The sequence below is a fragment of the Quercus robur genome, chromosome 4 (genome assembly GCF_932294415.1).
Source record: "Quercus robur chromosome 4, dhQueRobu3.1, whole genome shotgun sequence".
NCBI classification, from domain to species: Eukaryota; Viridiplantae; Streptophyta; class Magnoliopsida; order Fagales; family Fagaceae; genus Quercus; species Quercus robur.
The window spans coordinates 75052084-75068882 of record NC_065537.1 but is presented as its reverse complement, the minus strand read 5'-3'; the positions used below and the strand labels follow the sequence as shown (position 1 = coordinate 75068882).

At 36.5% G+C, this 16799-nt stretch overlaps 2 protein-coding genes across 2 annotated transcripts; one reads left to right on the top strand and one right to left on the bottom strand.

The window, feature by feature from the left end:
* The first annotated feature begins 8357 nt into the window (after positions 1-8357).
* LOC126723752 (uncharacterized) lies at positions 8358-12121 on the top strand. Its single transcript, XM_050427537.1, has 2 exons — positions 8358-8764; positions 10665-12121. The coding sequence occupies exons 1-2, from the start codon at positions 8683-8685 to the stop codon at positions 11765-11767; spliced, it is 1185 nt and encodes a 394-aa protein (XP_050283494.1). The 5' UTR covers positions 8358-8682; the 3' UTR covers positions 11768-12121.
* A 900-nt stretch (positions 12122-13021) lies between these two features.
* LOC126723750 (uncharacterized) lies at positions 13022-15783 on the bottom strand. Its single transcript, XM_050427533.1, has 2 exons — positions 15411-15783; positions 13022-13477 (listed from the first exon to the last, which is right to left on the bottom strand). Exons 1-2 carry the CDS (start codon positions 15690-15692, stop codon positions 13271-13273), a joined length of 489 nt encoding a protein of 162 aa, XP_050283490.1. The 5' UTR covers positions 15693-15783; the 3' UTR covers positions 13022-13270.
* Between the last annotated feature and the right edge of the window lie 1016 nt (positions 15784-16799).

Genomic DNA, 16799 nt, shown 5'->3' with positions numbered 1-16799 from the left:
GCTTCTAACGACGGGCGTGGCCATCAGCCCTGGGGAATCTATTGGTAAGGTTTACATACCAGAAGACACTACAGAGATGAGAGGAGGAAATTTTATGAGGGTTAGGGTCATGGTTTTAAAAACCGGTACGGTTAAAGAACCGGAATAGAGAGTGATTTTCGGTTTTATGGTCGGACCGAGGTCGGATCGATGGTCGAACCGATGATGTCATAAATAATTAATTAATAATTATAAAATATAAATAAATAAATAAATAAATTTATAACTAATATTTTAACTAAAAAATAACAGTAAAACATTAAACCTTAACTTTAATTTATAAGAAATGATATGTTCACAATAGTTTTACAATATTTCTACAACAAATTCTAAGTGGCTAGTTGTTACTAATTATTATTGTTAGGGAAAAAAATAATTTCAGTATTAATGTCAAATTTGAACCAATAACAACTAACCACTTATGATTTGTTGTAAAAATATTGTAAATATAACATCTCTATTTATTTATATATTAGACAATCAAACTCAAGCCTACTATAAAAATTATTTTAGTTATTCTTTCATTTTTCAAATATCAAAGTCACCTGTGAGTGACAATATCATTGCCCATTACTTTTCCACCACATATCCCACCTTTAGTCCTTTACACGTTGATAATCCACCTACCACATATTTTGAAATCTTACATAGGAATGGCAACGGGTCGGGTTCGGGTCGGGTTTCTTTATATCCGGACTCGACCCGCGGGTCCAACCCCAAAACCCGAACCTGCCCCGTTTAATAAATGGGTTTTTTTTAAAAATCCAAACCCGCCCCGTCGGGCCCTGCGGGCTCTGCCAGCCACTTCAGGGCCTTAATCCATGGCCATACAATCTTTAAAAAAAAAAAAAAAAAAAGGACTTTCCCTTTCAAACACAGAATCACACAAACACAAACTCACAGATTTGAGACACAATCTTATAAAAAGAAAAAAAGAGTTTCCTTTCAAACACAGAATCACAAACTCAGATTCACAAAATCACAAACACAAACTCACAGATTTGAGAATTGAGAGAGGACATGAACCCAAAATAAAAATGAACCCAAAAATAAAAATTGGAGAACTCGGTCCACCAAGGCTCTATCTCCGATGATCGGTGGTGGTTTCAGCCACCAATTCCACCTCTAGGCCGAAGCTCACGGCCTAAACCTCGCAAATCTCTCCGATCTAACCTCCATGCTTCTCCGTGGAAATAGCAACCATCAAGTGATGAGAGTGAAGGTGAGGGTGGGTCGATGAGTGACTGAGAGTGACGGTGAGGGTGACTGGGTGAGGCCGTGTGGGGTGGCTTGAGAGAAAATGAGATTGAGAGAGTTATTGAGGGTGAGGTGAGAGCACAAAGAGCAGGCGGCTTGGAGAGACTTCAGACAAATGAAAAAAGGATTAGGGTTTGTTATAAGTTACATATATATAAGTAGGTATTTTAGTAATTTTGTTTTAAGTTTAAACGGGTCGGGTCGGGTCCGGGTTCGGGCCGGGTTTTTTCCAAAATCCGAACCCAACCCGGACCTGCTTTGGTTTTTTTTTTTTTTTTTTTTTTTTTTTTTTTTTTTTTTTCTAAAACCCAAACCCGACCCTATTTATTATCGGACCGGGTAAAACCCGACCCATTAGGGTTGGGCCAGGCCGGGTACCTGCGGATCGGGCATAAATTGCCATCCCTAATCTTACATCCTTTGTACTAGTTTCTTCTTTTACTTTTCTCTCATTTCTCATCTCTTTGCCTTCAGTGCTCTCTCTCGGTCAATATATGTGCATCAGTGCATGTGCAAGTCTCCAAGAGCAGCAGCAAGATTTTTCTCCTCCTTTTTATTCAGCCAAAAAAAAATAATAATAATACAAGAGCAGCAAGAAAAGCTCTTAAACTGAAGCGGACATTGTACCTGCGTGGCTGCATCTCTTTGGTTTGAGTTTCCTCAGTTCTTTTCAACTGTGTCAAGTCATAAATGGTAAATCTGATATTTTTGGTGTCAATGTGGGCATCTTAGGTTTCACAGCTTTAGACTTAACAACATTTTCAAAGTCAAAACCTCTCTTCTTCTTAAATTTGAAACAAAATCTCTTATTTATTTTTATTTTTTTGGTCAGAAACACAGTAGCTGAAGTGTTAAAGAACAAGCTAAAAACCGGTTTAACCTTACCGGTTTCCGGTTTTTCGGTTAAACCAGCGGTTTTTCCGATTTTCCCGTTTTTTCCTTCATTTTCGGTTTTTAATAATAACCGGACCGGATTAAGGTTCGGTTCCCAATTGAACCGGACGGTCCGGTCCGGTTTTTAAAACTATGGTTAGGGTTACTATTAACATCTCAAAGCCACTATGTAAGGGTAGGAGAGTCATGTTTGATGAGAATAATGATGGCTGGGTATCTTTCATGTATGAACGATTACCCAACATATGTTATTGGTGTGGGCACCTAACACATGATAATAAAGATTGCGGAATTTGGCTGTGGAGTGGTGGCTTTTTGTCGAACAGTGAGCAGTAATTTGGACTGTGGATTCGTTCTAGTCAGTATAATGCCTCGAAGAAAAATGTAGTCGAAGTTCAAGGGTACGGTCAAAACAGAAAAACAGATAATAGGGAGGAGGGAATGAATCAAGGGAGGTGGGTTATGGTGGGTACTAGCCAAAACACACTAGGAACGGCGAAGGAAACCAATGAACCATCAGTTAGCAAGGTCATGGTAGAGTTCGATATTTCTGATCCTAAATCCGTTACTGATTTTGAGGTGCAACTTAAGGAGATAGATGAGGCGATTCATGATGATGGGGGAGTTCAAAATTCAAATAAAGTTGATAAGGTGGTGAATGTGGAATCAGATACTAATTTAGTGGTTATGGAGACGGATTCTACAGGACAAAGGGAGAAGCCACATGAGGAAACTCCACTGTTTCAGCATGTAGCACATTACGTGGAGAAAGAAAGTCCATTGTTTACTCTTGGGTGGGCAAGTAGTAATAGTGACAAGAATCCCAAAAAAGTGGGCATTCTACTACAAAAGGTGGTCCAACTAATGGGCCACAGGAGGTGGGGCCTAAATCTAAAGGTACTTGGACTAGAATGACCAGATCAAAAACAGAAAGTGAACAGGATGTTTTAGAAAAGGAGGGGCCAAAAAGGAATCTGCCTAATGAGGTTGGAGAAGTGCACTTATTGGAACAGGGTAAGAAGCATAAACTTGAGGAGGAAACCAAAAATTTTAGTATGCTGTTGGCATCAAAATTTGGACTGGCAGAGGTTGCTAGGCAACCCCGCCAGATGCCATGAATCTCTTAAGTTGGAATTGTTGGGGGCTTGGGAACCCCCAGACAGTTAATGCCTTGAAAAAGGTAGTTAAAAATGAAGAGCCCAAAATTGTCTTCCTTATGGAGACGAAATCAAATAAAGACTGGATGGTAATGGTTCGTGATAAATGTGAGTTTAAGCATGGGGTGTTTGTCGATAGCAATGGTATGATTGGTGGTCTGGCATTGATGTGGAAGGAGGATATTAAGGTGGAGGTACAAACTTTCTCACCTTCACATATTGATGCTTGGGTGGATGGTGGGACTGAGTATGGTTGGTGGCATATGACAGGTATTTATGGGAATCCAGAGATAGCAAAAAGAACAAAATCTTGGGCAAAACTTAAACAGTTGAGTAACACCTCTACATTACCTTGGATTGTGATTGGTGATTTTAATGAAATCACAGGAATGTCTGAAAAGGAAGGATAGAGTACTCGGCCAAGACAACAAATGATGAACTTTGTGAATACAATAAATTATAGTGGATTGAGAGATATTGGTTATGTGGGACCGAAATATACATGGTGGTATGTGAGGAGGGATGGTGAGCAGATATGGAAATGGTTGGACAGAGCACTTACCACAACGGAATGATTGATTTTATTTCCAGAGGAAAAACTTCATCACCTTACTTCATTAGCATTGGATCACTCTCCTTTACTGCTAAGGTTGGTACAGAAACGTAGAAGGAGACCTAAGAAACTATTCTGCTTTGAGTCGATGTGGCTTAAGGACCTAAGGTGTGAGGAAGTAGTCTTGGAGGCATGGAATGATAGGTTGGTTGACTGATCAGATTTCCTTTTAGTATCGTGTTTGGAGAAGTGTAGAGTGAAATTACAGGCTTGGAATAAAATTGAGTTCGGGCATGTGGGAAACAGAATTGCCGAATTGCAAAAGCATCTTGAATGGCTTGAAAGGCAACCAGGTACTCCTAATAATGTTCAAGATATGAAGGAAACACAGATGAAGCTGAATTGTTGGAATGAAAAACAGGATGCTATGTCGTTGCAACGGTCGAGAATCAACTGGTATCAAGCGGGGGATCGGAATACAGGTTTCTTTCATGCGTAGGCATCAGCTAGAAAACTGAAAAATCACATGGAAGGCTTGCTAGATGAGAATGATTGCTAGCATGAAGATGAGGAGAAAATAGGTGAGCTGGTGGTGAATTACTATGAGAAATTTTTTTCTACTACTCATCCAACGGAGTTCTTAGAATTGTTACAAGCCTTGCAGCCAAAGGTAACTGTGGAGATGAACAGAATGCTTGGAAAGGTTTTTACAGAAGATGAAGTGAGAAAAGCGAAGAAGCAAATGTATCCCCTCAAAGCTCCAGGACCTAACGGTATGCCTCAACTTTTTTATCAGCATTTTTGGCCAAATATTGGTGAGGTAGTCACTAAAACTATTCTTGATTTTCTCAATAATAGTTTATCACCTCCTAATTTTAATGAGACGCCTATTGTTCTTATCCTAAAAATTAAAGAACCTAAGAGGGTATCTGACTATAGGCCTATTAGTCTTTGCAATGTGGTTTTTAGAATTACATCTAAGGTGATTGCAAATAGACTAAAGAAAAGTTTGCCATTTGTTATCAGTGAAACCCAAAGTGCTTTTGTGCATGGAAAGTTAATTAACTGATAATGTTTTTGTAGCGTTTGAGGCTGTGCATCACATTAATCAGAAGAGAAGTAGAAAGGAAGGGGAGATGGCACTAAAATTAGATATGAGTAAAGCCTATGATAGAGTTGAATGGGTATGCTTGGAAAAAATAATGGAGAATTGGGTTTGAGGAAAAATGGAGAAAACTGATTATGTAGTGTGTCACATCTGTATCTTACTCAATTAGGATCAATGGGAAACCTAAGGTGCATATTGTACCAACAAGGGGAATAAGACAGGGAGATCCTTTATCACCTTATTTATTTCTTTTATGTGCTGAGGGTTTATTTGCTTTGATTTAGAAATCAGTAGAAAATGGAGAGTTGGAGGGCATATCGGTTTGCAGAGGTAGTCCCACACTATCACATCTTTTCTTTGCAGATGATAGCATTATCTTTGGTAAAGCATCCATTGAAGAATGTACCACTTTACAAAGAATCCTTGCTGTTTATGAGAATGCTTTCGGTCAACAATTGAATAGAGCTAAAACATCTCTATTCTTTAGTAGTAACACTTCCAGGGAGATTCAAGAGGAGATAAAGAATAGATTCGGAGCATAGGTTATTCGTCAACATGAAAAATATTTGGGTTTGCCGTCTCTGGTGGGAAGGAATAAGAGGATCTCATTTAACGCAATTAAAGAAAAGCTTAGCGAAAAATTGGTAGGATGGAAATAAAATTTTTTGTCTAAGGCAGGTAAGGAGGTGTTGATTAAGGTAGTAGCTCAAGCTATTCCTACATATGCAATGAGTTGCTTTAAAATCCCAGATTCTCTCTGTGATGAGTTGACTAGCATGATCCGCAACTTTTGGTGGGGTAAAAAACATGATGAGAGAAAAATGGCTTGGCGTAGTTGGGACAAGCTTTGTGCACCCAAGGAAGTTGGAAGGAATGAGTTTTCGTCAAATAAAGCAATTTAATCTCGCTCTTCTTGCTAAACAGGGATGGCAGCTCCAAACAATGCGAGACTCCTTGCTATACCGACTTTTTAAGGCAAGGTATTTTCCACACTCAGAATTTTTGCAAGCTTCAATTGGTAATAATCCTTCTTATGCGTGGCAGAGTATTATGGCAGCCCAATATTTTGTGCAACAAGGAACTCGGTGGAATGTGGGTAATGGGAGTTCTATTCATGTTTGGGGTGATAAATGGTTGCCAACCGCTTTTACCTACAAGGTGGTATCTCCAAGGAAATTTCTACATGCTAACACACGGGTTTGTGAGCTAATCTCTCAAGATTCTAGTGCATGGACATCAAGTGTTGGATGCGATTTTTCTTCCTCATGAGGCTGAATTGATAAAGAGCATTCCATTGAGTGTGCAACTACCTGAAGACAAGTTGATTTGGGCAGGAACTAACAATGGTAAATTTAGTGTCAAAAGTGCTTATAAATTGGCCATGGAAGGGGCCCGGTCTGACAGTGGATCCAGTTCAAATGATGGAATTTTAAGAAGGTTTTGGAGGTCTGTATGGAGGATTCTGGTTCCTCATAAAGTACGCCACTTTGCATGGAGGGCGTGTCGCAACATCCTTCCCACAAAGGAGAACTTGATGCGTAGAAAGGTTCTGCAAGATGATTGGTGTGAAGAATGTAAGGCAGAGTTTGAGATGACGGGTCATTTTATTTTGGAGATGTCCACGAGCTTAAGAGGTATGGCAGCACACAAAGTTGCATTTTTCTTTTGACCCACATTCTATCTCATCTTTCTTCGACCTACTGTGGAATCTGATGGTAGTGAGAAAATATGATGACGAAAGAGTGGCAATGGTGGTTATCGTTGCCTGGGCTATATGGGCTAACAGAAATGAAGTTTGAAATGGGAAGAGGAAACGGACGGGACGAGATATAGTGCAGTGGACGTCTCAATATCTTGCGGAATATTTAACGGCGAATGATTCTCCGAGACTCACAAGCCCAGAAACTCTGATACCTCATTAGACACCCCCGACAAGGTTTAAGTACAAAGTTAATGTGGATGGAGTGGTGTTTAAATCGCAGAAGACAGCAGGTGTAGGAGTGGTAGTTCACGACTCTAATGGCTTGGTTGTAGCAGCTTTGAGTAGAAAAATTAACTCATTGTTGGGAGCGCTGGAGGTGGAGGCGAAGGCTTTTGAAGCTGGAATTAGTTTTGCAAGGGATGTTGGGATTGCTGAATTTACTGTCGAAGGGGACTCCTTGGTGGTGTATAATTCCTTGAGTGGTCAATCTGATCCTCCCTCTTCTGTGGCACATGTTATTCCGGGTATGCTGGGCATGTATGGGGTTGGTTTACAAATTGATTTTACATATTAGAAGATAAAGGAAATAGGCCAGCTCATTTGTTAGCAAAATATGCGTCAAGCCTTGACGATTATATGACTTGGATGGAAGAGAATCCTTGCTTGTTAGAGCAACCTCTTCTCCATGATGTATCTTGCATTTCATGATTTTAATAAAGTTTGAAGTCTTCCTATCAAAAAAAAAAAAAAAAAAAAAAAAAGAAGGTAAAACGCATTTTGTCCATCGAATTGGAAGCTATTCAAATATATTCTTTGATTTAATTTGGATTTTGTGTGTGATTTCATGTTTCAATTTAGTTGGAATGTTTCTAAAATTTCCTTTAAAAAAGTTGGAATGCCATAATAAGTATATAAAATCAATCATAGATTATTTTTAAGATTTAAGAGAATGTCAAAATTTATTTTAATAAATGATCCATTTAAAATGTATTAAGAAACAATTATTTTATATTTTTTAAAAATTTTGTTTGTATTTTGTTAACTTTAATAATTTTAGTTCCTCACTCATTGTCATTTTAATCCCAATCTATGATGTTAATATTTTTTTTAGGAGAAAGTAAATGAAAAAAATATTGCATGGTAGCACTTTAAAATAAGAGAAAGTAGATCCAAAAAAAAAGAAAAAAAGACAACCGATGTGGTAGATTATTAATAAATAGTATAAAAATAAGGAATATGTTAGAGATATAGATTTTTTTACAAAAATTGTTATAAACCGTTGATGTAGTGAGTAATTATTGGTAAATAAATAAATTATGTATAAATTACTGATATGGTGAGTAATTATAAGTAAATAAAAAAATGATATTATTAGTAAGTCCAGACGAGAATCAATAAAAAGTTGGTCATAATAACAATTTATAAAAATGTTATAAAATAGTTTATAGTCACTTAAATTGGGACTAAACCTGGCTTTTACAATAAACAAAGAGTGAGCTTAGTACTACAAATTTTTTCACAACTTTACTGTAAGGCTCTTAAATAGTGAAATCATGTATCCACCACAAATTTGTGGTCCTAGACTTATAAATGAGACCGACACAACATCATGGTTCACGGCCATAAAAAACAGAATAAACACACTAATTTTACAACCACCCACAAAAAAAAAAAAAAATTTACAAATTTACCAAGGTCAAACAGTCCCTTCAGAAACCAGAAACCCCATTGTCAATGTCAATCTCACACTCTCTCTCTCTCTCTGGTAAATCTTCTTAGCCAAGGCCATTCATCTTTTGCTTCTTTGCTAGTACTTCAAAACCTTGTTCTCGAAGTATATCTGTCTTTTGTTTTCTCAGTTCTCTCTCTTTCTCTTCTATAAAAATGAGAAGAAGAGAGGCTTAAGGAGAAGGGTCTTCTTTCTTTTCTTTGTTTTCTTTGTTGGGTTTTGAGTTTTTTGCATTTGGATGTAATGGGTAATTGGAAAAATCGAAGAATTTTCCGTCAACGACGAGCTCCAAGGTCGCCTGTTTACGACACTGTACCTCCTCCAGGTTACTCTTTTTTTCTTTCTTTTTCAAGATTTTGGTCCTTTTTGTGAACTGGGTTTTAGTTTTTTTAGTATTTTTCTTGATGGGTTTTGATCTGAAATCTTAGTTACAGTAGTTTTTTTTTTTCTTTTACTAGTTTCTTGAGTTTGTTGTTGTTGTTGATCTGTTTGGTTGCTAAGAAAATGCTGAAATAGTTAAGAAATTGAATTTTAATAAATTTTATGTCTTTGGAATGTTTAGCTATGAGAGAAAGAATTAAAGAAAGCGATAAATGAAAAGGAAAGGAATAGGAATTGTCTTCTATATTTTTTTGAATAGATACATAGCGTAGTTTTACACAGCCAAATCTATATCAAAATTGTAGAATGTTTATTGTGAATTAGACATTACCTAATATTAACAATTATGGCATTTGCATACAGTAATCTTTAGAAGGATGAAGCCAGAAAGTGTATTCTCATCTCAAAATTATATCTTTTGCAGATTTAATTTAATGCCACTGAAAATTATATGCTTTAATTCACATTTCCATTTATATATAGATTCCCTAGAGCATTTGTGTATTTACGGATTTTCCTTTTCTTCAACTTCTGTTAAGATTTCTGACTAATTAAAATTATATTCTGGTCTTGTTGGGAGGACTGTTGGAGGTTGGACTTAACTTATTATTGTATAGTAATTTAGTCATGTTGTCACCTTGTACACTAATTACTAAGATTAGGATTTGTCCACGCGTTACTTGCTGCTAATTGTAATTAATCCATGGATCTTCTAGTTTAGGGTTACGTGATTTTGTCCTTTAAATAGGTTTAACTAGCTGGTTGGAAACCATAAATCCCCTCCAATTTGTGTCCTCGTTTGTCTGTTGCTAAGTATTCATCAACAAAAGCAATAATTTTTGTGCTATAACAGATGCACCCTTGATAATAGAATGGACAGTAGACACTGACCTTAATCATATTTTTTATGCATGCTGGTGTGCCTACTGAGTTAAGCAGTTAATAGAATTGAAGGAATTTTAGGACTTGTAACCATGAGAATTAAATTCAAATGGCTTTGGGATTTGGGTAGGGTTGGCTATAAGGAAGATAACCACATTTAACCAAGCACTAATAGGTAAGTGGTTATGGGGGTCTGATGGGGAGGGTAGCTATTCTTGGAGATGTGTAGTTGCTGCTCAATGTGGGGAATTGGGATCTGGTTGGTGTACTTTGGATGTGCATAAGCCACATGGGTGTAGTCTTTGGAAAGGAGTTAGAGCGGGCTAGGACAAGTTCTCCACTTTGAATTAGTACAAAGTTGGGAATCCTGGGGGATAAGGAAGCTTCAGTGTCCTCTCCATGGTGCTCTAGAAGGGAGGACATGATTTCTTTTTGGAATCTCATTGTCATCCATAATTTCAATGATTAAAGGGAGTACAAATTTCGAATCTCTTATGGATTCATTATATTCTCGTATTTCTCCTTCTAAAAGGGCTGATTGCATGAGATAGGTGATGCAAGACAGAAGCTTTAATGGGCTTTGATACTAATTTTGATGTAGGGTCTTTAAAAGTTCAACGCTAAGTTAAGGTTCTCGATAATATCATGAAGAATTCTTCAGTAGGGTTTGATGGCTGTTAGGTGTTAAGATAGTGAATAGAGAGAAACTTTCTTCTAGATGGTTGTGTGATTCTCATGATATTCTGCATATGTTGAACATTGTTCATCAATTTCAATGCTACATTTCTTTTCCTTAAAATAAGTTTATTTACTGATGAAGAAAGTTGTTCTAGTTCATGGGGTTTCTTGTTCTCCTTTTTTCATATATATTCTCAACTCATTTTGTTTAGTTAGTGGATTCTTATCAGAAACAATAATGGATCTCTGTGAGCTCATAAATTGTTTTTTTTTTTCCCCTATAGAATGGAAAGATGGCGTGCCTTTATGGGAAAAGAAATTCTGCAGTTTGGTTGGAACAATACCATGGGGGAAGATAGTAGATACCAAGAATATTATGTTCTGCCATAAAAATATTCTCAGTTGGGATGATTCTGCTGGCGAAGAAGCACTCCAAAATGCAAAGAAACGTTTTTGGGCAAATATGAATAACCTCCCCTGTGAAATCTCTCCGCCTGATCCAGATATTTATATTGATGAAATAGATTGGAATACTAAAATTGATCATGAACTGATTAAGGAATTGGATCAAGTGTACTTTGCTCCTGATGAGGGAGAAGAGAATTCAAATTTGGGGTATAAAAACAAAAGGATAAAAAAATCAGTGTCTGTTCCTTCAGAGGGGCATTATATGAACCAAGAAAACAATCCTTGGGAATGTAACAATATGCAGGGTAGTGGAGCTCTGAAAAATAAAGCACAAGGATGGGAATGTAACAATATGCAGGATAGTGGAACTCTGAATGTTAATACACAAGGATGGAAACAGTGGGAAGATAATAAAAATGATTTAAAAATTTTGAATGATGATAACAATCCTTGGGGGCGCAGCTTCACTCAAGGCAATGGAGGTATGGTGGACAATGGATGGGGAAATTGTGTGGACAAGGTATGGGGTTTAAAACAGGTGGGAAACGTCATGAATCAGTGGGATCATGGAAACAATCCTTGGGGGCGTGGCTATCAGGGTGTTGCTTCGGTGGAGGATAAAGGATGGGGGGATTTTGGGAATAAAGGTCGGGGCTGGAACTGGCAGGAGCGGAAGAATTTGGATAATGGTGATCATCCTTGGGAAAGCAGATCTAGATGGAATAATTGTGGTGGGGGAAATGGATGGGGTGGGAAACAGTGGGACAAAACTAATAATGAGCTAAAGCGTCGGGAATTTAGTAGAACTGGTGGAGGTAGGGGGACCTGGAATGAGGGTAGCCGGAAGAGGGGAAGTTCTCGTCCACATGAAATGAGTAACAAAAGCTATAGGTTCCAAGACGATGGAAATCAAACAAGCCAAAGTTGGAGGAGGGGACAAACTAGGAAGAGGGTCAATTTTGCCCCTGGGTATCAGTGATGTAGAAGTAGAATGGACCTTCTGTTTTTGCTAGTAAATTTTGAATTTTGAATTTTGCAAAACACTGTCAGTGGAGTTTTGGTCAAGCCAGTTGCTGGTCTTTTGCCAATGTCATCAAGCTGAGTTTTTGTGTTGTTGTTTCATACCTTATAGGCAAGGGTTAGTGATGTTCTTCTGGAATGCAATTTATTCAACACCAGAAGTGATAACATATTATGGCACAATCCCTGAGTTGTACACGAGTAAGGGATTTATATTTGTAGTTTCCTTCGGAAGAGAAATCCATAGAGATATTTTGCACCTTTTTTGTAAGATATTTATATGATCAATTTAACTTGTGTTTCTATTATTTCATGTATAGAGTTTTTGCAGTGCTCACACATCTATTCTTAGTGAGAGCGTTTTATTTGAATAGATACTGGTGCGTTTCAGCTGTTGCACCGTGCATTATTCATTGCTTTAAGTGATTGGAAGTTGCCCTATCCTTCTCCTGTTTAGTCAAGAGGGGTGTTGGTTATGCGATTTGAGTTTTCTTTTATCTTTTTTGAATGAAATTGTAGAAGAGATTTTTATTAAATTTTAATTAATTAATTAATTTTTTATTTCTGAATAACACATGTTTTGTTATCAGTAGTTTAACCAACCTTCATTTACAGGAGCAGACAATATTTTGTTTGTAGTTTGGTCAATGATAGTGATATTTGTGTCCACAACTTAAGCAGGAGTGTCCTTGAGATGAGGTGTTTAATCTAGTCTAGTGACCTCAAAGCAGAGGAGTTGTGACATGAACGTCATCAGAACCCTCAAACCAGGCTACTTAAATAATGTGTGACCTTGTTTCTATGGATTAAAAATAATTGTCATATTGAAATTTGAAACCATGTTACATCTGTCATTTAAAAGCCATAAGGTTGCACACTAGATAGTGTAGATTCAGTTTGGAGGGGTTGATTTTCTCATGATTTAGGACAACTCTTTATCTAGCAGATTACTCGGAAACTAGGAACTAGGAAGCACTTGAAATGGTAATGGAAACTGGTATTCGACTTTCCTAACTGCAATCTACAAACTAATTGGTGGGTAATTTGAATTCAATTAAGATGTGAGAAACCGTCACGGATCTCTCAGGAATATCATTCTTCCATTCCGGGTATCTAACCGATGATCTGACTGGTGATCAGGAACAATGTTGTGTACCACTGTATGAGCAATTAGAATGTCTAGAACTTCACATGGGGAATCATTCCTCCCTCATACAAAAAATAATGTTATCTTTATTTCTTTTGTTTACATCTGTTTAGAAGAGTCTCCTTCACCTTGGTAGTCCTAATCATCCAATGATGATTAGTACATTGCACATATAGGAAGATGAAGCCTAATAGTTGTACATTCCAAAACTGTTACTAAAACAATGAGAACGTGAAGCAACAAGATATTGGTTTGTCCACTTGGTCTATTTGATTTCAGAAACAATATTATACAACATGGAGCTAAAAATATAGTCTACACTTCCCTTTTGGGCCGGTTTCGAGTGCGTTGAAGGGCAGGTTCCTTTTCTAAAGAAACGTTAATATCCTCATCCTCTTCCTTTAGGGCAGGTTTCTTTTCTAAAGAAATGTTCATATCCTCATCCCCTTCGTTCTCGTCATCCTCCTCCTCGTCCTCATCCTCATCCTCCTCAGCTTCTCTAATTGCTTGATTAATTGCAAGCTGGATCAATGACAAGACAAATTTTTTTTCAGAAAAGGTATTTATGGAAGGTCAAAGTTTAGCTGCAAAATTACTCAATAAAATAAATATTACTACATATTTTGAAAGTCTAAACGTTAAATTTCATGTTCTTTATGCTTTTAATACATATGTCAAATTTTGTGTCAATTAGATATTATTTATTATATAATCTAAGCTTATTATATTTTATGCATAATTTTAAATTGAAAAAACTTGTCACTTAAAAAATTTATTGATAACATAGCTATTAATCTTTAATTTTCTTGAAATTTTGCAAGCATGAAGAATATAAAAAGAAGATGTAATCCAATAATGGATTTGTCAAAATTCACCTCCAATAAAAAAATATTGAATAAGGTTATAGTTTAAGACTACAATCAATTTTATAGCTAAACCCTATAAGACCCTAAATTTTGTCCTTTATGGAATATCCTTTGCACAAAGAAACTTCATCCTAGCAAGTGTTGTGGCACATTATCCAAATTTTCATTACAATTATTTCATTGAAGTAAGGATGACTATAAAGAATGTGAGACTACAAAATCAGAAGCAGAGGATTTAAGAAGAAGACACCGTTGACCCCCATGGATTACAATATCTGCACAATCAGCCCTTAGTACAGGGAAAAGGCACCACTGAATTGGAAAATATACATAATCCCATAATCCATATATTGTTCATAAATATTGCAAAAAATGCAAATACTAACCAAGTCATTTATAAAACTAAGTGTGGGTTCGGTTCAAAAAATTCTTGCCTCACTTGCTCATGACAAAATTCACAGGACTTCAAAATCATGATATGCAACACAATCTATAATTGAGATATGACATCATAATTTACAATGCAAAACCTAATGATGTATATTCCAGTTACAAGAACTCTTGACAATAATCAATAATCAATGACGATCTCTTCCAGCAGATTTATAGTCAAATGTACAAGGAAAAAATTAAACCTAAACTTGCAATTGAAATTGAGAAAATAAAAGCATCAAGATTCTTTTTTTTTTTTTTTTTTTTTGAAAAGAAACGAAAATTTTTATTGAAAATAAAACAGACCCAAGTACACAGGAAATGTGCTATGGAAAAATTAAAGCATCAAGATCAGCCAATTGAGTTTTTATATTGAAACATTGAATATTCAAAAAAAGGGCTTTGCACAGAGCAGCACAGGATATATGACCTTGTTTCAGAGAAATTGTAACGAGGCTTTTTTCAAGGGCCTTAAATTAAAATCCCTCGTTAATAAAAACAAGAAAGAAAAGAATTAAAGACAAAAACATGAAGTATAATGTGGGTATATGTCTTATTGAAATTAATTAGCTCCACCAATGTTGTATGAGCCTGTAAAGCTGTAAGAATTGGCCTAAAAAGAGATGTAGGATTTCTTTAGCACATCCCAGTTCAATGTAGATATAAGCTATCATTTTTTACTTTTAACCAAAAAAAAAAGATATCACACATTTGAACAAATCCCATTTCCCTTTTAAGACAAAAAAGAATAGGAAACAAAAAATTAGAGTAATACACATGCTCATTTCTTTTATTGGGAAAAACGCAAATTTCAACAAACAATTGCAATTGTTATCTCTTTGGAAAAATATAAACTTCAAGTTTTCAACATTCATGTTTCCTTACAATATCCACAATTCATTTTTGAGTTACATTACATGAATCATACACGATACACAAGTGTGAATTGCTAATGCTTAATTGGAATACAATGTCTAGCTCAAACAGTTAAAACCCCACTGGGGAATTTCCTCGAACACCAAACATGCATACACAAATCTCACGTTATTCCCACCAAACCTTTCAAACCCACATGACCCAGAAGCGTTCTCAACCAACCAAACACGATAAAACTCAAAAAAAAAAAAAAAAACCCCATTTCACAGAAACTCACTTACCTCCTCAAAATAGTCCCTGTCGAGCTTATCAGCGATTTTGATAGAAGCAAAGAAAGTGATGGTCAAAAGAGAGAGTGGGATAGCGATAGCGAAGAGGATGCTGTTCGTGCTGGGACCAGCACGTGTCACCACCGTTAAGCCTCTGGGTCTCCGGCGAGTTAGGTCGCCGGGAAAGCGAATTGCAGGTGGGTTTGGCACGAGCGGAGGTCTGAAGAAAGCTCGTGTGGGGATAGTGTGTGTGAGTGTAAGAGAGGCTGAGCCAGAGATGAGGAAGCTCGCCATGGGTTCCAACCTTTCTGGTTGTAACTGAGAGTGAACTAGTGGATAGTATTAGTATATTGGCTTACGTGTAAATAAAACTCTTCAAAGACAGAGTCAAAAGGGAACCAAGTTTGGGAGCTGGGACTGTTTACAAATTCAATGTCTAAATCTATAACAAAATTTACTAAGACTACTACAAAATTATCAAAAAAAAAAAAAAAGGAAAAGAAAAGAAAAAAAAAGAACTACTATGTTAAAAAAAAATTATTAAAAAAATAATTAAGAAATTATTTATTAAATATCAAGACAATATCACGTCAATTCATAGTTTGAACATTTTTAAAACCAAAAAGACTGTTCATGATAGTTTCAAAGGAGAAGTATCAAACAATCTTAAATGATATATATATATATATATAAGTCGGGTTTAAGTTATACCTTGTATAACTTCTTAAGTTTTACACCCTTTTTTCATATTCTAACATCAAACTTGAGCTATTCAAAGATTTTTGTCAACTTTGATCAAGTTTGACCCGAGGTTAACTCTTGAGAGTATCAAAAATCTTAATTCTGATCTGACCATCATCATGGGTTGAAACAAATGCCATTGAGAAGATTATTGAATTCCCTTTCTAATGACTATTTATGAGTTGAAATTGGAGTTAAAACGGTTAAGATATCTTGGAAATTGTACTAGGCACAGTAGCTTGCTTCTTGTGGTATAATTTTTGATCTGACAGTTGGAATTTCAACTTCGTTAGTGCTCTAGAACCTAGACATCCACACATTTCTAGGGATATGAAGATTGGCTCAATCAGAGTTTGGGAAGGCCTTCAAATATGCAATCGAAGTCAGAACCGAGACATGATAGAATTGTTGATGTCAGCAATTAGCCCCAGCACACCCTAAAGGGCCACTAGAAGCTGAAGAGACACAAAGCTTTATAGATACCCCAAACCCCTCAGAATTAGGAAAAAAAATGAATTTTAGGCATTTTGGAGCATTTTTCAGGTAGTTTATCTCTCTCTCTCTCCCCAAAACACACACAAAAACCATTGATTTCTCACTTTTCCCAAGAATCAAGAGGTAGTTTCTTGCTCTCATCTTCCTCTCTTTGGTCTTGGTATC